Source organism: Balaenoptera acutorostrata, chromosome 16 (genome assembly GCF_949987535.1).
Source record: "Balaenoptera acutorostrata chromosome 16, mBalAcu1.1, whole genome shotgun sequence".
In the NCBI taxonomy this organism is placed as follows: domain Eukaryota; kingdom Metazoa; phylum Chordata; class Mammalia; order Artiodactyla; family Balaenopteridae; genus Balaenoptera; species Balaenoptera acutorostrata.
Genome location: NC_080079.1, coordinates 75,513,018 through 75,533,449, shown reverse-complemented (window position 1 = coordinate 75,533,449; position 20,432 = coordinate 75,513,018). Strand labels below are relative to the sequence as shown.

At 48.2% G+C, this 20,432-nt stretch overlaps 1 protein-coding gene across 2 annotated transcripts in view; it reads right to left on the bottom strand.

Moving 5' to 3' along the window:
* The window catches only part of SLC35F3 (solute carrier family 35 member F3), a 307,079-nt gene that overhangs the window by 70,259 nt on the left and 216,388 nt on the right, over nucleotides 1-20,432 (bottom strand). For both annotated transcript variants that reach the window (XM_057531098.1, XM_057531099.1), the window contains one exon: nucleotides 13,076-13,400. In XM_057531098.1, coding sequence (XP_057387081.1) covers nucleotides 13,076-13,400 — 325 coding nt within the window. The remainder of the gene's footprint in view (nucleotides 1-13,075; nucleotides 13,401-20,432) is intronic.

Here is a 20,432-nt window from a genome sequence, read left to right as displayed (position 1 = left end):
TAAAATATTAACAAGCCGGTCTCCATCCTGCGGGTAGAGCATCTGAAGCCCGTCATTGAAAAAATTCACTTCCATTTCCCACCCCCCTGCAGAGAAACACACAGCAAAATATTCCACATAATGGTTCTAATATGTTCCTGCAAGGAGGGAGCTTTAGTTTCCAGTGCTTTTAATTTAGTTTATGTTATAAATTAATAATGTATGTATGGTAGAGAGTAACTCATTAAACGTAAGTGTCACGGAGTCAGGCACTTAGATAAGAAAAGCGAGAAAGGATCTAAGCACATAAATCACTTTGTTTCCTCTCTACTTGAAGTAGAAAACAGCTGAGGAGGTAAATGTAATGACTATGATTCTATTTTAAAATATCCAGGAAGCACGAGAATAGAATTTGCATAAACATTGAAAAGGCAATCAGATTTGTCATCTTTTGTGACAAACTCAACTAGATGGTATGGGGTGTGGCCATCAAACCAATATGCAGTTTCAATGAAAGAGAGCTTGCCAGGGCCAGGTTCACGGGCTCTGAGGCACAGGAGACCCACCAACAGCTGGGGTCTCTCTTAGAACATGACAGCCCAGGCTGGGAAACGCATCTGAAGGTTCTCAGGGACCCTCAGCTGGAGACCCGCCCCCTGCCCCTCGCCAAGCTTTCAGGTCCAGACCTGGGTGATGGGTGGAGGGGAAGATTGGCCTGAGGGAGCCTGGTCTGCTCTGGCTCATGCTTGAAGTAGATAACACATGTTTTGGGAGTTCACTGGTGATCCAGTGGTTAGGACTCCGCGCTTTCACTGCCGAGGGCCCAGGTTCAATCCCTGGTCAGGGAACTAAGATCCTGTAAGGTGTGGCACGGCCAAAAAAAAAAAAAAAGTGATTTGGTGAAGGGAGGACTGACTCTCTGAGGCACTCAGCATTGACACTGGCTATATAAGAGAATGTGATTGATTTTGCTTTAAAAATCAGGCATAACACATGGCGGAGGGGGTGGGGGAGGGATGGAGTGGGAGTTTGGGGTTAGCAGATGTAAGCTTTTATATATAGGATGGATAAACAACAAGGTCCTAGTGTATAGCACAGAGACCTGTATTCAATATCCTATGATAAACCATAATGGAAAAGAATATAAAAAAAAATGTAAAAAAAATTTAGAACCACCAAAGAAAAAAAAAATCAGGCATAACAATTTCTAGTGATTGCTCTCCCCATAGGCTCCCAATTCCTTAGCTGAGGAAGGCCTATGTGGAATGTAATATAATGAAATAAGGTAGGAGAGAATGCGAGTACCAAAAAGTCCCTTTGCTCTGTGGCTCAGTTAGAAATGAAACTGCTCAGAGGAATATGCATGTGCAGTAAGGCTGTTAAGGCAGAGTATGCAAATTAACAATCACCACCATAGGGATAATTGTTTCAGCAGTGGGAGGCACCGTGGCCACTGTTAATTCAGTGCCAACCAACAGCCAAGTTCAGACAAGTACCCCAAATCTTGCAGCCAGCCTGTGGAAATAGGCAGTATTGGCCCATTGTTAAATATCAGATCACTGAAGTGAAAGAAAACTTTGGAGTTGTGCAGATTTGTAAGCAGTAGATTTGGGAACCTGAATCAGCTGGACTCCAATGTCTGGGGTCCCTTCCCTCCACCACATGGCCTCGTTCCTCTCTGCATCCTTGGTGTCTGGCGCGAGCAACACACTAGTAGGTGTGCAAATGCTGTATGGGGCAGGAAGCGGGGTGAAGGCTGTGGAAGCCATTATAATGGCTGTTCCCATGTCAGGGGTGACCACTCCAATTTAGCTCTGAGTTGTATACAATCAAGGCTAGAGTGGTGCCCGTGGAAGAAAAATGACACGGTAAGGCGTGTCTGCTTTAACATTCTGCACAGTACCAGCATTTCCACTCCCTTTTTCTTTTTTAGCTTTCAAAAAACCAAAAAGAACATCAAGAGCTTGACAGGACTTTGCTTTCTAGACATATGAATCACCTTGCATTTCTGTCTTGCTTTCAGCTCATTCTAGAATGACACATGGCATGTACCACATGAGTTCTCTGCCCTTTTCCTGGCAAACTTGTCTCAAAGCTCACTTCTGCCAAGAAATGCCCCCTTCCCAACAGCCCAAAATAATGACAAGGCATGAAGCTGCCCTCTCTACTGTGGGCTCCACACCAGTTACATGACTTATCTGAATCTTCATGAGGAGAAAGGCTCAGTCATGCGTGGTTGGAATGTTCTCCATCACCATCACCACCTTCATCATCACCATCACCATCATCATTACTATCACCATCACCATCATCACCTTCATCATCACCATTACCACCATCACCATGACCACCATCACCATCACCATCACCATCATCAGATTCATCACCATCACCATCATCACCATCATCAGATTCATCACCATCACCATCATCATCACCATCACCATCATCAGCATCATCACCATCATCAGATTCATCACCATCACCATCACCATCACCATCATCTTATGACCTGCAAAGAGCCGGAGCCAGGGTTTGTGTGAGTCTGGGGATTCACATCTGGAGTCAACCAAAGATGGGTAGCAAACCTCTGGACCAAGCAAGGTTTGGGGCTTTATAGCCACTATCATATTTAATTCTGTTCAGTTCAAACACAAGATCTCTGCAGAAACTGGGAAAGCCCGGAAGAAGGGAAATGCCAATTGCAACGCTCAGATGTAGGTATTAGGGTCTCCACTTTACGGATAAGGAGTGAGGTTTAGAGCTTTTAATGACTAAGCTATGGCAATAGAGCCAAATGAAGGCAAAGCTGGGTTTCAAACATGAGTTGACTGATGGCAAGCCTGCCTTCTTATCATTTGATCACAGTGTTCCAAGCAAGGGCTAGTAGCATTCTTCCCCCGTTGTCTAACCTGCCCAAGCACCACCTCCATGTTCCTTCCTGTGAGGAAGAGTTTTGGCCATTTCTTTGCTGCTAGCATTTCTGGAGAGGTCTGGGATTGAAGCGAACAAAGGTCTCACGCCCTTTCTCTGAGCATCTGTGGCCTCTTTAGTATGGATGATTTGGATTAGAGAGTTGTCAAAGTCCCTTTTTCATCTTTGGGATCTCTACGCAGATATCTTCTTCCTAAATGTAGTAAGGTTTTAAAATTCCAATGCACCTATGAGCTGACCTGCTAGTCTTGATTCTCTGATTAGGAAGCACATGGAAAGTAAAAAATGGCTCAACGTGAGCTGGTGGGATGGGCGGGGTCTGTGCCTCCTGGTCACATCAGTGGTACCCCCTCTTCCTGTAGCCCATACGCATCTGCACGCGCCTCTCTGCACCTTCCCGCACGCCACGCACAGGAGCCCTTTTCCATCGCCTGACCTGTGCAATGTTAACTGCCCCTCAGGACCCGCTGGCTGAAGGATCCCCCTCTGGGATCTGGGGATCCCCTGCTCTCCACCTCTTATGCCACTGCAACACCGATCTCGCAAAGGTTCACAGGGACCGTGGTGATTTGTGCTAAAACTGTTACTAAATCTCTTGTTAATAAGCCCAGCCTAGGGTAACTTGACCCTCAGAGAGCCATAATCACCCTGATATGGCAATTATTTAAGTGGCTGGCATTCTTCAAGCCCACAAACAGGAGCATTGGAACCGACCTTTGGCAACATTTCAATGAAACTGCGTGGGGAAACCACATGGCTGGAGCTGAATTAGACCCGCTCTGAAATTACGAGGGTAAGTTAGCATAACCTCCTTAAAGTGTTGCACTGCAGAGACCCACCCTTGATATCTGTTCAAGGATGGACAGAGAGCTCAGGTAACTGGGGGTTGAAGGGTGGCTGAAGTACATGAGAACAGAGGAGACTGGGAGTTAATACGACATTTCCTATTAGCCTGAGTGAAAGCTGAAGAGTCACTCGTAGAATGTTCTGGACTCGTATTCGTGGGTGTCTGGCTGTCACTGAACTTCCCTGGCATGAGGCCAGCAGCTGTTGAACTGAGATGTGGAGGTGGGACGGGGGTGACATCCACGGGGAAACTACAAATACCATGATGACGGGACAGAGCCGCGGGGACCTGGCGTAAATGTGCGAGGTCAGCGTCACCGCCTAGGGCACAGGATTGATGCTCTGTGTTTCGTTTCTCCACTGACGCATCCTTGAATATTTCAAATGCTGTCTCAAGACAGGCAGAGACTATCTAAGCCTTTGTCAGCCATCCACATCTCATTTCTGCCTTTGCTGACACTGGGACCCATTATGATGTCTTACGACGCCCTACTTAGATTCAGAGCATTGACTATGGGCCGTCCTGTGGCTGTACCACAGGTTCTGATGCTCAGATGGTTATGTGTCTTGTGTGTCTGTGTGTGTGTTTGTGTGTGTGTATGTGTATGTATGTGTCTGTATGTGTATGTATGTGTCTGTGTTTAGGGGGAAGGTGCTTTGCCTCAGTAGCAAATCTGACCAAAATCTCCTGGTATGAAGATATTTTTTTAAATGTTTTATTTTATTTGAAGTATGGTTGATTTATAATGCCGTGTTAGTTTCAGGAATACAGAACAGTGATTCAGTTATACACACACACACACACACACACACACACATACACACACACACACAATTTTCTCTTTCAGATTCTTTTCCTTTATAGGCTATTTTAAAATATTGAGTAGAGTTCCCTGTGCTATACAGTAGGTCCTTGTTAGTTATCTATTTTTTACACAGTAGTTTGTATCTGTTAATTCCAACCCCCTAATTTATCCCTTTCTCCCCGTTCCCCTTGAAGATGTTTATGCATAATTACCATTATTTACCACCAAACAGAAAACACGGGCCCAATGAACAACTGCAGTTCCCAAATATTTTGTCCATTTCTTTTAAACCAGTTACAAAAACAAGCAACAACAACATCAACTGCAAGGGCTCTGGATGCAGCTTGTTGCTCCTCGGGTGGCTGATTCTTGGAAAGAAGACAGGAAACAAGAAGGCTACAAGTTAGGAGGAAGGGAAAAGGCAAGGAGACGGCTGAGCCCAGGAAATGCCTCTGTCCCTGGGTCTGGAGCCCACACAGGGCTCTTGGACCCCATGGAGGCCATGCTGGTCAGACCTCCTTGCCACTGGACTCCTGTATCCTGGGCTCTAAGTGGGGCTTAACCCTTGGGCTCTGCACATCTCAAGGGCAGGGTCCTGTAGCGCATGCTCAGAGTTGACAGTCAGGAGTGTACATTACTGTGGGAATGAATAAAGAATGAATGAGTGAGTGAGTAACGGGGGCTAACCCAGGCTTTTGGGTGTGGACGGGGTGAGGAGATGCTGGTATAACCACAAGCGCCTTCAGAAAGACAGACAGACAGGTCCCCAGCCTGACATCAACGTTTCTCTGCCCAGCACCTCTACTCCAGCCCTGCCCCATCTTTCTTCACAGCACTCGGCACCCTCTGACCTATTGTATTTTAGTTGTTTGCTGTTTGTCTCCCCACTAAAAGGTAAGCTCCATGAAGGCAGGAATTTTCATTTGATTGGGTCACTGCTGTTTCCCTAGCACCTAAAACAGTGCCTGAGGGACTTCCCTGGTGGCACGGTGGTTAAGAATCCACCTGCCAATGCAGGGGACACGGGTTCGAGCCTTGGTCACATGCCGCAGAGCAACTAAGCCCGTGCGCCACAACTACTGAGCCTGCGCTCTAGAGCCCGCGAGCCACAACTACTGAGCCCACGTGCCACAACTACTGAGCCTGCGCTCTAGAGCCCGCGAGCCACAACTACTGACCCTGTGTGCCACAACTACTGACGCCCGCGCGCCTAGAGCCCATGCTCCGCAACAAGAGAAGCCACTGCAATGAGAAGCCCGCGCACCGCAACAAAGAGTAGCCCCCGCTTGCCGCAACTAGAGAAAGCCCGCGTGCAGCAACGAAGACCCAGCACAGCCATAAATAAATAAATTTGTTTATTTAAAAAATAATTAAAAAATAAAACAATGCCTGACACACAGAAAACCCTTGGCAGATTTTGTGGAATGAGTGAAGGGCTATCTCTATCTTCTTAGAATGGAGGGTCCCTGTGGACGTGTTTACAGAGCGCCCTCACCTTCTGCAGAAGAACTGTTGACGGCAGCAACGGGCCAGAGCACGTCCAGGGCTCAGGGAAGAAAAAGCAAGCAAGGAGCCCTATCAGCTCACATCAGGTAGGAGGCCCGACAGTGCCAGGAGGGCAGGGCGTGCTGGGGCATCGCTATTTAGGGCGGCCTCGGCCATGCGTTCATATTCATATCGGGCCTGAAAAACATGTACCAGTGTTTCCCAGAAAGGAGATTTCCCCCGCCAATTTCCAGAATGCCTGAGTTGAGTGAGAAAATAACCACTGAAATGCTTTTCACCAACACAGGAGTTTGCTTTCAACTGAAGAAGTAGCTGACAATTCAAAGCAAGAGGCCTGGCCTTGTAATACTTCAAGGTCTACACTCAAAACAAAGAAACAAACAAAAAACCAAAATACTGAGTCATTCTACCTCTGACGTGAAATGGGCACATGTTCTGTAAACAGTTATGTGATTAGCACTCTCCTACTTTTGAAAGCAGCTCTGATTATATCAGTCCTGGATTCAAAAACTTTCAGAGGCTCCCACTGCCTGGGGGATAAAGCCCCAGCCCCTTAAGCCAGCACCCACAGGGCTCCCCATCCCGGCCTCTGACCGTTTAGTCCCGCCCTCCACTCGGCCCTGTCCTCAAATCCAAGCTGCAGCCCAGCAAGTCTGCCCCCCTCTCGCCCGCCATTACACCCCATTCTGTTTTTCATACGGGTCTCTCTCCCGCTTGGATGTGAGCTCCTAAGGTTGGGAACAACATCTGTGTCACTCACACGTGCCCACATGCCCCTGCGAATGAAAAGTGCCACCTGCCATACCAGTAAACAAAGGATGTTGCAGCCATCAAGCCGTCACATTACAGCCGCCCCGACGGTGAGCCCTGCGGGAGCTCAGGATGGAAACAGGATGCCCACCACCAAGCCCTCAGCTGCTGCAGCCTCCTCCAACCCTGCGCCCTGAGAGGACTCAGGATGGGAAAGCACAGGATGCTGGCCCCAGAGAGCTGAGGTGCACATCAAAGGGATGATTTCTGTGAGCCCAGACTCTTGCATCTTCCCATACATAGAAAAGCGCTGAATTCCTTAACTTTGAGATATCTGGTTTTCTTTAATTAACAGTAATCTTTTGATGTTCTGACTACCAGTTTTTGTTGCAAAAACTCCTCAATATCCTGGCTCCCCCCCTTACCTCTTCGGAACAGTCCCTCAGAGCGATCTGAGAGGCTGTGTCCCGGGCTTAAGTCCTCAGGATGTCCGCTGAATAAAACCTAACTCTCAACTTTGAGGTTGTGCATTTTTTTCAGTCGACACCCCGACACACAGACATTGAGCCCACACCTGTTCTACGGGCCCGGCCTCCACGTGCCCTGCGTTCCGTCCTCAACAGAGGGATGGTGGCACTGCGGAAGGTCCAGTCTGATGGCTTCTCTGCCTCCCACCGCCTGCCCACACTCGCACCAGAAGCCAACCTTCTCTGCATATGCGTGGAGGAGTCAGGGGGTCCTGCCCTCCCGCTCCTCTGCAGCTCCCCACCCGCTTTCCACCCCCGATCAGAGCCTCCCACGTGCCGTGCTCTCTCAGCCTCTGTGCCATCCCCACACTACTCTGCCTGCCTGGGATTCGGCGCCTACAGGACCACCTGCTTGTCTTCCAAGAGACGGCTCCTTGGTCATTTCCTCTAAGAAACCTTTCCGCCTGTCCCAGGACCCACGCACCTGAGCCCCTCCCCTGGGCCCCCTGCACACACCCTCACCTTGTCTGGCTATCTGACTCCCTTGTCGGGCTGCGGGATCCTTGAGGACAAGGACCAGTTATGACTCTATCCCTGAGAAGATGTGCAATAACCATTTCCAGAAGGAGCAAACCTCCAGATTGTGACCGCTCTGCTCCGCTCCTTAGGCTTTGGAAGTTACAGCGGCGAGACCCCTTATGGATCCCGCGTAAGTCTGTGCCGCGACGAACGCACACCCGGCCCTTGGGGGATTTGAAGACAAAAAGAGTGGCATCAAAACTGCCCTTTCTTGGCTCAGAACGTCTGTGGGCGTTTCTGAAGCGGAATCAACTGGCTAGCTTCCAGAAGCCTGGAACTACAAAAGACCGAGGGAAACATCTGTCACCACTGTATCGTTCGTTCACTTCTCTGGCAGCCGCAGGAGAGCAGAAGCTTCTAGCGTTTGCTCATGAAAAGAGGTCACTACTGGGAGAAGTTCCTGGAAGGCCTTCTGACAAGCCTGCAAGTGCCCCAGATCTGCTCTGGCTGATTTCTGCTGGCCGTGGCAGCCCTGGGATCCGAGACGCCGTCCTCCTGTCCCAGGGTCAGAGGAGCCGGGAGGCTGTGTGTCATCACACCTGCCCTTGACGGTCCCTCCAGGGCCATGAACCTGACACGGCCTCCCCCGCGTGCCTCCCTCTGGTGCCTGGCTTTGCACAGACTCCTGGGAGCTGAACCCCCTTTCAGGTCACGCCTACAGCTTCTGCAGCGCCCACACGCATCTCTGTGGCCAGAGCCCTCCCTGGGTCCTGGACACTACTGCTTCCTCAGGGCATCCCTGAGACTGGCTGTCAGTGAGAAACAGGGAAGGTGAGGGAGGGGTGTTGATGGTCTGGGGAAAGAGAGGAGCTCGCTTTACTCCTGGAAGTCTGGGGGTGGTGTCACTGGGGAGACCACAGGCTTGAGGCTGAAAACCCAGGACAGCTGGGCTTGAGTGGCTTTCACATCCACACTCTAATTCCTGACAACAGTGCCCCATCACAGGAAGCCCTGATCATTCTAGAATGCCCTGTGCAGCCAAGAGACCTGCAAGCTGATTTCTGCAAGGTGTAATACCTGCAGGGGTTGGCCACTCCCTGTAAGACCCACCCCTGCAGTTTAAACAGGCCGCCACGAGGCAGGCGACAAACGGAGCAGGGGCTGCATCGGACCCCGCGGAGAAAATCACGATAGGGTTCCTGGCATATTTATGGCCTTTCACAGCCCTTAGGGCACTTGCACGTACGGGGTCTCATACGATCACACGACAACCTTTTGTGCTGGGCGGTGCATGTGTCATCACCCTCCGTTTACAAACGAGCATCTGAGGCTCCCGGAGCTTAAAAGACTTGCCCAGGGAGCCTCCCCTCCCTTGCAAGTGGCATGGGACTAGGACTCAAACAGCCCTGGGGCCAGAAGCCAGTCATTCGCCGGTTTCACGTGTACCGTGAGTCCTGCTTCCTACTTGCTTGGGCAGATCAGCAACCTTTTACAAACCGTGCAGCTGAGACTCAACAACTCCAGGGCCTTTACAGCCCAAGCCCAGCCCGTGGGTCAGCAGAACTAGCATCTCCTGGAAGCTCGTTAGGAAAGCAGAACCTCGGGTCCACACAGACCTACGGCATCATCGTCGGCTCTTCTACAAGATCTCGGAGACGCCTAGGGTTTGAGGAGCTCTGTGTGAGGCCCCACATGCTTTCCTCCCTGTGCTTTGGCTGACTCTTCTAGCTTCACGTTGGGGAAGTAGCCTCGGCGGGGAGGACTCAGAGAAAAGAAACTTCTACCTGATTGCTTTTTGAAAACCACAAGAAAAGCTGGCTTATTGGGCCAGCTTCCTTCTCTGAAAACGGTCTCTACCTTTTCCCTTTCCTCCCCAGCTCCCTGCTGCAACACTTTCACCCAAAGACACATCTCCTCAGTTGACTCTTCCATCTTCTCCATTCATTTTGATACAAGCACAAACATGGAAGATGTGATTTCAGTTTGCCTTGACTTCTGGGACTCCTAAAGTCTGTTCAGAGAACTCCCAACTCCGTAGAGGATCAAGAGGTACAAATTACTGATACCAAGCAGGACCTTGTGGGGCTCCTGGGCACAAAAGCCTTCCTGTGTCCCCCCCATTTGTTGATTACAGGAAATCAGCTTCATTTAGCCTCCAAGACCTTCCCTGAGTCCAAAGGGCAGGTTCAAACAGATGCTAATCAGGGAAGGGAGGGGATGCAGAGACAAAGGAAGAGTAGTCAGGAAACAATAGCGCAGCCTTGGGGCAGGGTCCTGGTTCCCCCTCAAGGGATACACAGAACAGTATCTTTGAGCTGTTCTGCAGACACTGAAACCCTCACCAGGTGGAAGAAGTTGACTGTTTGCTGCCCACAAGCACGTAGACCCCAGACTGGCTGGAACCAGAAGGCTGATGACACAGACTCCCGCTTACCTCACCACCAACCAATCAGAAGAATGTCCACGAGCTGATCACGCCCTCTTTGAACCATTGCTATAAAACTCCTCACTACTCCCTCCAGGTCGGGACACACAGTTTTGAGGGCATTAGCCCACTGTGTCCCCTTTTGCCTGGCAAAGCAATAAAGCTCTTCTTTTCTACTTCACCCAAAACTCTGTCTCTGAGATTCAGTTCGGTGTCAGGGTACAGATGCCTGATTCGGCTTCACTACTAGGTATAAAACAAGCTACAAGGATATATGTATGGTACAATACAGGGAATATAGCCAATATTTTATAATAACTATAAATGGAATATAACCTTTAAAAATGGTGGGTCACTATATTGTACACCTGTAACTTACATAATATTGTACATCGACTATACTTCAATTAAAACAAAAAAAAAAGCCAAAAAAAAAAAAAGAATTAAAAGAACTCCCAGTTTGAATTGTGACACAGTCATGACTTACTAAGTAAAGTCGGTGATGTTAACATTTTTCTCTCCCTTTTTTGAGAAAGAATGTTCCTTCACTCCTCCAGTGGTGTGCATGGCTTAACCGACATACCCAATAATTGGTTGCTAAATTAGCAGCTCTGTTTAGCCACAGGGAGAACACAGTTTACAATCAGAAAGATTTTTTAAGTGGTGAGCTAAGCTTTATTACAGAAATCGGGCAAGGTTTTAACTGGCTTCTCTAATCAAGTTATGGTTTTGCCCCCTGCCCTGCACTGTTCCCCAGTTGACACACCAGTGACCATCATTCTCTCATGATTCTTCCCAGATACTTTTTACAGGAAGACAATAAGCTTCCTTAACAAGGAAATCAAGGAAGTCAAGGTGTGATGTCTTTCTGTGTTTAATCTGCTTCGATGACCTTTCATTTTTTCCTCCCTTGACCTTTTACCCAACTTCGTTGGTAAAAGAGCTTCGTTCCTTCTGTGCTGTTTTCAGCACAATTGGTTAATGGTGCCAGGCCTGCCCTAAGTGGCCAGCAATGCTAGTCTTGTCCCAGGGTAAGTGTCATGTTGAGGATACATCTTTAGGGCAGTAGAGGGTACTGCTCCTCAGGGGAGGCCCTCTTTGAGCTGCCATGTTTGAAGGAAGCAGGGAAAGACCATTTCATCTTCCCTCCAGTAATTCTCCATCAAGAAAGGGCACATAAGCTCACTTTATGAGAGGCAGCAGCAAAATATTCTACTCCGTTTAAAGTAAGGCAAACCCCTAATTACAAACTGAATACACTCAGGGCTACTTTACTGTTAAATGCATCATTTACTGAATACTTGCTTTTCTCTGTGACTAAAAGCAGGCCATTATTTCTCTCTTGCCTTTGGGACAATCTGGGGCCCTGTCAAAGTTTCTAAACCGATTTGTTTCAGTCTGCTTTTTAGCTGCTGTTCAGAGCAATTTCTGGCTGGTCCATGAAGCCACTGGTTTAAGTCAACGCTGGCAATGCCCCAGGCCTGGGCTCCGGTTCCAGGCTCCAGGCTGCCGCACGCTTTGAGAATTCCCTCTGAGTCCCTTCCACCACGGGGACCTGTGACGCTGGTCTTGTGACTCAATCTGAGCTCCATCGGTGCTCCTTCTTCTAGAATGAGTGCTCTGACTTACAACTTGGTCTTTTAAAGGAGCCAGTCCAAATTCCCTCTGAACATTACACCTCCAAGTCTAACTTTACAGTGACAAAATGGTAGAATCTCAGAAAAAATTCTGATCGGAGTGTAACCTCCATTCCCAAACCTCCTTGCTCCTTCGACCCAATGATGTTTTTAGCTAGCTTGCAACTTCTAAGGGTAACTTTTCAGAATGGGGCTGAAGTCTGAAGCAGATGGTAAATGGGACGTGGTGATTGTATGGGGGGCGGTGTTTGATGGGGTGGCGGTAAAGTGGGGAAGAAGGCGGTAGTGAAAGAGTAATACAGTCGTCAGCTTTCAAATTTTTTCCCACCTCTGGGGCTGACGAAAGATACATTCCCAGGGCCTATCTGGTCACCTTGGCCAGCATTCTTTCCCTGGGTTTTTTTTTTTTCTGAGTAGATCTGATTTGGGCCAACAGTGGGTCCTTGACGTAGCCACGGAAGACCTCAGCTTTGGTTGACCATGAGATCCAGGGACTGGCACAGATGAGACCCCAAGGCCAACACTGACCATCTGACTCCCAAGGAGGCTGGGAGAGCCCTGCCGTACGTTGTGGCAGAGGGCTGGCGTCAGGGTTTCTGACCTCTTTTAAAGGGAGGTCATACCAATGAGGAAATACAGTGAGATCATATCAACGAGAAAATACAGTCAACAGAGCTCAAAGAGTACCTTGACTTTGACAGCCCCATGGGTCTGCCAGATATTGAGACCCATGCAACCACATAACCAAAGGAGGAAAAGGCTTGGGTTGGAGAGGAAAGGAGTAATCTTCACCACGAACATTGCCACGTGGGAAGGTAAGTTACAGGAAGCAGACGAGTGACCTCGCTCCATGGACCTGTCCCGAGCCCCGTCCGAGGAGGGATAAAAGAGCTACAGAGTTTTCCCATCTCTACCCTTTCTGGGGACCTACCACAGCGCACCTCTGGAAGATGCTGCCTTCTCCTGTCTAACATAAAGGAGTTCCTAGCGTTGAGGGGCTCGAGGCAGAGGAAAGGTGTTCACCACTCTGAGGGGAGAGAACGCCAAGCCTGGACCCTCACTAAGACAGCAGGTGGCAGGGTGCCCTCTCACCACGGTGCCCTCTGGCCCCTCCCAGTGCCCGCCACTGGGGCAGCCCGGTAGCATCAGCAATCGGGAGAACAGTCCAGCGCCGGGCCGGCATCCTGGCATCCCGGAGGCACCTACCTGTATCTCTGCTTCACCGACTGCTTCTCTGCCGACTTGCAGACGTGCCCCGCGTAGTACAACGGGAAGAATAAAAAGTTCCAGTTGGTGGCAAACCACGTCAGGGTGAAGGGAGCATCGAACTTCCTGAAGGTCAGCTTGGCGAGCTGGGTGGCACCGGCCCAGGAGGAACACACGCACAGCACCACGGCCACGCCCCAGAAGATCTTCTTGAGCTGCGCCTGGGAACATCTCCAGCAGCGAGGGCTCGGTCTCCCGCCGGGGTCGGTCCCCACCGGCGCCTGGGCCTCTGCCGGGCCCGGGGGGTCCCGGGGGCGCTCCTCCCCTGGGGGAAGAGAGGGGCACGGTTAACTGGGGCCTCCACACGTTCACCGTGGCCAGGATGAACAGGAGCAAGAGGGCAACCAACTGTCATTGTCATGGCCAGCCACCTGGGGGAGGGGAGGGGGGATGGGGAGGGGGGGCGTGGAGGCAGCTTCCAGAAACAAAACTTAAAGACATTTTCAGTGGTTTCCTTATCCTCTAGAATCTTGACCCTCAAAAGATGGTGCATGGTCTGGCAGCATCAGAATCATCCTCCAAGCCTGTTGGCAGTGCAGAATCTCAGGAACCCTGGCGTCAGAATCTTTACTTCAAGAGGTGCTCTCTGGGCCCATCTGGAGAAGTGGAAGCATTTCTCCAGAACACACAGAGTGGCTGAAATAGTTCACCAAGTGTCAGCTCACCCGGAGTGATGTGCTACCCGGCCCGAGCAGTGCTAGGGGCTGGGGATTCCCCCCCTGAGGAGGTCATAGACCTTGACCTCTAAAAGCTCCCAGGACACTGAGAGAAGCTCCTCCCTGCCTGTTGCTTAACGGCAGGGATGCCAAGAGCCTCATCTTCTTTTGCATGGAGAGCCAAAAAAGATCTGTCTCTCTTATTTCTCTATTTGCTCTTACTGACTTCCAGCTGATGGCCGTCAGTCCCACTTTGAAGTGTTACTTAAAAACCACAGCCTCTGGCAGCTGGTGCTGTGAAAGGCCTCAGACGCTCCATTTGCGAACTGTGTGACTTCTGGAAACCAGGCTACAGGCCAGAGCACGGCTGTGCACCAGCAGTGTTCCCACAGACCATGAGAAGGTGGAAAAGGCGTTATTTTCCACTGTTTGGTTTTCATTCATGATTGTGTGCAGGTCAGTCAGCTGGAAATTTAAACAGAGCTGTAACTTGTATAAGGTGTGACCGTGGATGGATGTGAATTTCCAGGGGACAGCCTACTTGCCTTTTATATGTTCAGCCAGGCACTTAGCTGAATGAGGGCACACATTATAGGGGTACAGGAGATGGGTACAAAATACATTGGCGTCAAATGTACTCTATGGACTTTGTTTAAACTTAGCAGTAACTTAAATAGCTCTAACACCATGAAGCCAAGTTTTGTACATCATACTGTCTGAAATATAATAATTCTATGAGGCAAAATCCTGATTCAAGGTAGCCTATTGTATAGGGGTTAGCTAATCCTATCATTAATTGCCAGGTCTGGTTGTATCTCTTTTTTTTTTTTTGGCCTCACCTCGTGGCTTGTGGGATCTTAGTTCCCCGACCAGGGATCGAACCCCGGCCTTTGTTAGTGAAAGCATTGAGTCCCAACCACTAGACCACCAGGGAATTCCCTGGTTGTATCTCTTTTAGCCAAAGGTCATCCTAAGCCTTCGTGGCTGGTCAAGGAGAGATAATGTCTTCACTGACCCCAAATCCTTGACTCCATCTGTACTGTGCTTCTTTACCTGCTTTATTAATATTTAATCTCCCTCTTCCTCTTTCTTTTCATGTGTGTATATATCTGAGTCAGAAAGCCCTTGGAAAACCAAATGGCTGACCACCTCTGAACTTCCAACAAGTTGTCCGTTTCTGGCATGGGCTGCAGGGCAGGGAGAAGCAGAGGGGGCAAAAGCAAGGCAGATTCCTCCCCTTTTGTTTGATGCCCTCCCACCAGGATGTCTTGATTTTGCTCACAGTGAATCCCTACAACTTTCGGCAAATTCATTTTCAGACAGAAGCATGCACGTTTCAATTTATACACTGATTCCCTGACATTTGGGGTGAGCCGCTGCAACCCTTCACTACCGGGATAATTTTCAAGCAATGTTGCGGTTGGCAGATTCCTTGACTACCAGCATCAACTATCAGCAAGTCCTACTGAAAAGATAATTACTGAGATGAAAAAAAAAGTCCACCTAGAAAGGCAATGCAGTTTCACGCTACTAACTGGCCATTTAAGAAGGGAGTCTGGAGGAGGTTGAAAAAAATTCAGGCTCACGGCATGTTTTTTCATCTAGTTTTGCATTATGGCAGATTAAGTTTTAAGTTTTAAAACTTAAAGGATGAAGTGAAGACTGATGCTATGCTGCTATTACAGTGAAAAAGAAAAATCACCAAATCATGTAAGATCGTACTGTTCAAATGCTTTTACAGATCTGGATTAAAGAAGTTATTCTCTAACTTGGTAACCTCTCTGGCTTATCTGACCAGGGGAATACTGATAATACACAAACAAAATAAAGACATTTTGCGTTCTACTATTTAAAAATAAGCTAGAACAATGTTTCCCGAAGTGTAAGGCAGTGAACAGGTGTTATAAGAAAAAAAAGGATCCCACAATCAGAAAAGTTTGGGAAACACTAGGTAAGTCAGACAGGTTCCTTTGCTGTAGGAGTATTCAGGGCTAATGGATGTGGTGGATTTCCAAAAGGCAGCTAGAGAATGTGTGCTTCCCATATTATCTAAATGTAACACCTGGGATAGGACTGGGATCCCTTGGAACACACTTTGGGAAACACTGGAATAGACCCATAAAGAATCAGAGGTATCCAAACCTAATTCATTGCAAACTTTCCGTTCCACCGCACCGAGTCTCTTATAGTAATAATCACTTATCAATTTCAATACCCGCTCATTCCTACTAATTCTTTTAAACTAGACCTACTTCACGTAAACTAAAAATATTCTTTATAGAATCTTTAGAAAAGTACTGCATAGCATAAATAAAAAGCAATGCACTGTATACTAATCTTAGTACCCAGAGATATCGCTGGACATTTTGCTGCACTTTCCCCAGTCTTTTGTATCTTTGCACGACACACACACACACACACACACACACACACACTCACACAGCAAAACTGGGATCATACTGTCTTTTCGGCCAGCAGTCATTTAACCTGATGCATAAGAGCATGGACTTTATAAACCTCACAGGGCTCTGTATCGTACGACGCATCCTAGAAGCATTTCAATCCGCTAGGAAGTTGCCATGAAGTCTCCATCTGCCATGTGCCAAGAACTCTGGGCGGTCAATAAATAAATATAAAACATGATTACGTCCTGCTCTTCAGGAACTTACAGTCTATCTGGGAGTGACAAAATGGATCTATGAAAGAATTACAGAACAACTACAAATGGAGAGATTTGACTGTAACACAAATTCTGAAGACAGCGCAACCAGTGTGCGCTGTGACCATAGCAGGAAGAGTCGGAGAAAGCAGAAGCTTGGCCTGGGCCTTGCTGCATAGAAAGGCTGAGGAACAAGAGAAGCAAAGTTCAGGGTCAGGAACACACCTGGTCTGCCCCAGGAGCAGTGAGGAAGGTGGCGAGATCTGAAATCCACCGTTTCCTTGCCCCACTGTGACGTTCAATCTTGCTTTGGTCAGACACGCAGTAGGAGAAATTGCCAGGCTGGTGGAAGGGACTTCAGCAAATTCAGATTTTGGAATTTACATTCTCTAGGAAGTAAGTATACATTATACATGCCCCAGTGTCCATAACAAACAGATAAAATTAGTTGAAGCATAGTATAGAATGACATAATGAATTTGGTTAGCAGACGCGTTTATTCTCTGGATTTGAAACGCAACAAATGCAACCCACCCTACCATTCTCAAGGTCATTTTCAACAAGCTGTCCAACTGATGCTCAGATTTCAGAGAGAAGGAATTACACTGGGGCAGGGGGGGTGTGGATAATATCCGCTCTCAAAAGCCTCTCATATCTTCCCGTGCAAGAAACTTTGGTTTACTTTCTCTCCCGTCCTAAGTTAACAAGTCGAGGGATTCCTCTGTGCTTGGTATCTCTCTCTTGTATCACCCTGAAAGAGGCAGTACAGAATGCCTCGAAGAAATCAGTATTGAATGAGCCTCAGGCTGTGTCCTGTCCCAGCTCCTTTGACTATTATCACACAACTAGAAATACTGTTTATGTCACCCTCACTCACTAACATCCCCTCCCCATTAACAACCCCTTTACTTATGATCTTGAACTTTCCACCCCAACCTTGCACTTGAGCCAAGAGTTCTGGGCTCAGTGCAAAGTAGATTATATTCTCTGGCCCAATGGTTGTGCTGACAGATGCGGTCACTGTTGCCTCTAAATGCTTTGTTTACGCCACTTAATTCACTCAGAAGCGCTGGGGGACAAGCGGACTCTTCCCAGTTCTATTACCAGAGCTGCTTCCAACTGAGCATTTTGGAGAAAGGGGTGTGTGTGTGGGGGTGTGTGTGTGTGTATGTACGTGTGTAAGGGGAGTGTTCTCCAGTATACAATGTATACTCCACGGCGTGCCAAGATATAACCATACCCGTGCGTGAACTTCCATCCTGAGCTCTGTTCAAAGTCAGGCAATTTACTAAAACCATATGTTAGTCCTACCTGCAGAATCACACCTGATACTTCTCTCCTACCAGGAATTTATAAAACATACACACTCTTCGGTCAAGCAGTACCTAGAGGCAATGTGTGCTCAGCAGAAGGAAACTCTAGGTCCTAATGGGTGAGTTAGAGGTCTGGTTTAGCCCCTAACTCATTCTGGGACCCAGGCAAGTCCTCTGTCTCATGAGCTGTCCATTGCTTTCTGCTGAGCAAATGATGAACTGGGGGCTTTTTAAGTTTATTTAGTGAAAGCCATTTCTCCAATGAGAAAGCTACAACAATTGGAAAATCACTCACTCTCAACTTCAAGTTCCCATAAAATGGCTCTTGCAAACTTCCAAGAGAACACAAATGTTTCTTTTCTGAGGTCCCCTGAGAATAAGCAGACCCTTGGTGACGCTCTCTGAAGAAGTGTCTGGGAAGTTTTGCACTTAGTAAGTGCAAGAGTCATGTCTTAGGGATGAGGGACCCAGCGCTGGGCTCAAAGACCACCCACTGGCTGGCCTGGTCCCAGCCTCCTGAAAGCAGAGAGATAGCATCGTGTAGACAGCAGGAGAAGACACCTCCCAATGACACCTCCATCAGTAAGATCTATACAGTTAATTTTTCAAAGCTTTTTTGAGGCTTCATTTTCATAACCATAAAATTCACTTGTTTCAGGAGTGCAATTCATGATCCTCAGTAAATCTACAGAATTGTGAAACTATATCACCACCATCCAGTCTTAGAACATTTCCATCACCTCAAAATGGGTCCTCATGCACATCTGTAGTTGCTCCCCATTCCCCACCGCTCAACCCCAGCCAACCACAAATCTGCTTTCCATGTCTACAGATTTCCTTCCTCTGTATATTTCATATGAATCTGTAAACTTTCACTTCTGACTTCTTTCACTTAGCATAATGTATTTGGGGTTCCTCCATGGCGTACATAGCATGCATCAGGAGTTCATTCTTTTCACGTCTGGGTAGTAGTCTATAAGGATATTCCATATTTTGTTTTTGGGTTTTTTTTAAACTTATTTATTTTTGGCTGCATTGGGTCTTCACTGCTGTGCACGGGCTTTCTCTAGTTGTGGCGAGTGGGGTCTACTCCTCATTGCAGTGTGAGGGCTTCTCACCACGGTGGCTTCTCTTGTTGCGGAGCACGGGCTCTAGATGCGCAGGCTTCAGTAGTTGTGACACACAGGCTCAGTAGTTGTGGCTCGTGGGCTCTAGAGTGCAGGCTCAGTAGTTGTGGAGCACGGGCTTAGTTGCTCCGCGGCATGTGGGATCTTCCCTGACCAGGGCTCGAACCTGTGTCCCCTGCATTGGCAGGCGGATTCTTAACCACTGCGCCACCAGGGAAGTCCCATATTTTGTTTATCCAGTTATCAGTTGATGGACAGGGGTATAGTGTCCAGTTTTTTGGCTACTGTAAATAATGCTGCTATGAACTCTCACATATAAGTCTTTGTGTGGATATGTTTTCGTTTCTCTTGGGTGGACTAGTTAAATTTTCAGGCCACTCAGCCAACAAACATTTATTGACACCTACTGTGGGGCATAAGGCAGACACCCCCTTCCCTAGGAGAGCTTGCTCAGTCTGAGTGGAGGGGCTTACAGTGTCCACGTCATAGATGGTTCTGTGTCTCCAAACCCAATCCAAACACAGTTGACGGCCGCTCTGGGAATACAGCCACCACCCTTTTATTTTTCTGGATCGCCCAGGGGAAGAGGGCTTGATGAACAATTTTCCCATTTGTTGATCACTGATGCATATACCCGTTCAGGGCCCAGCCACCCAACTAAGTAGCTTTTATAAAATCAGGAGCTTGGAAGAAAGCTTTTGTTTATGGCCATTTGCAAGCGTAATTCATCTCCCAAAAATGCAGTTCGGGTTTTGTTTATCTCATCTACTCATTAAATACTTGCTCAGTGAATTTATGGGTGATTGTTTTTTCTCAGGCAGTGGTTTGGAGGAAAGGGAAGCAAAGGCTGTCACGTGTATCAGGCCACCACGGGCCCCGGGTGTCCCCAAAGCAATCCTGATTTTACATATCCTGACCAATGATGCCCACCTGCAGTTGCCAGACCATTTGTTTGGATTCTCGGACTTTGGGTCAGAAAATGTTCCCACTATTCGTACATGCTGAGGCCTCAGCTGTGCTCCTGACTGGCACTTGTCCCTGGGAAAAGATAGAATCCACAGGTAATTAAACTTGACTCTGAGTAAGGGAGAAGAAGGAGGGCACAGGGAAGTAAAACACAAGTGACAGTTATTTTTTAATTTTTTTAGGCCGCGCCACGTGGCTTGCAGGATCTTAGTTCCCCAACCAGGGAATTGAACCCGGGCCCACGGCAGTGAAAGCGCCAAGTCTTAACCACTGGATGGCCAGGGAATCCCCCAAGTGATAGTTAAACACACAGCATATATGCCATGTTCTCTGCCAGGAGATTATATACCTTTTTTTAAAAACCTGTCTTAACGTTGGAGTGTGACTATCCTTGCTTTGCGGCTGGGACAGCTGAGGGTCTGACAGTTACTCTCCCAAGGTCACAGACTAGTGAGGGGCTGAATGCAGTTCCAAGTGTCTGTCTGACTCCAAAGCATCCAGAGGAATGCAGAGCATCCTTAGTCTTCCCTTTGGAAGTTGATCAGGGCCATGGTGCTGAACACCCCAGTCAGAACT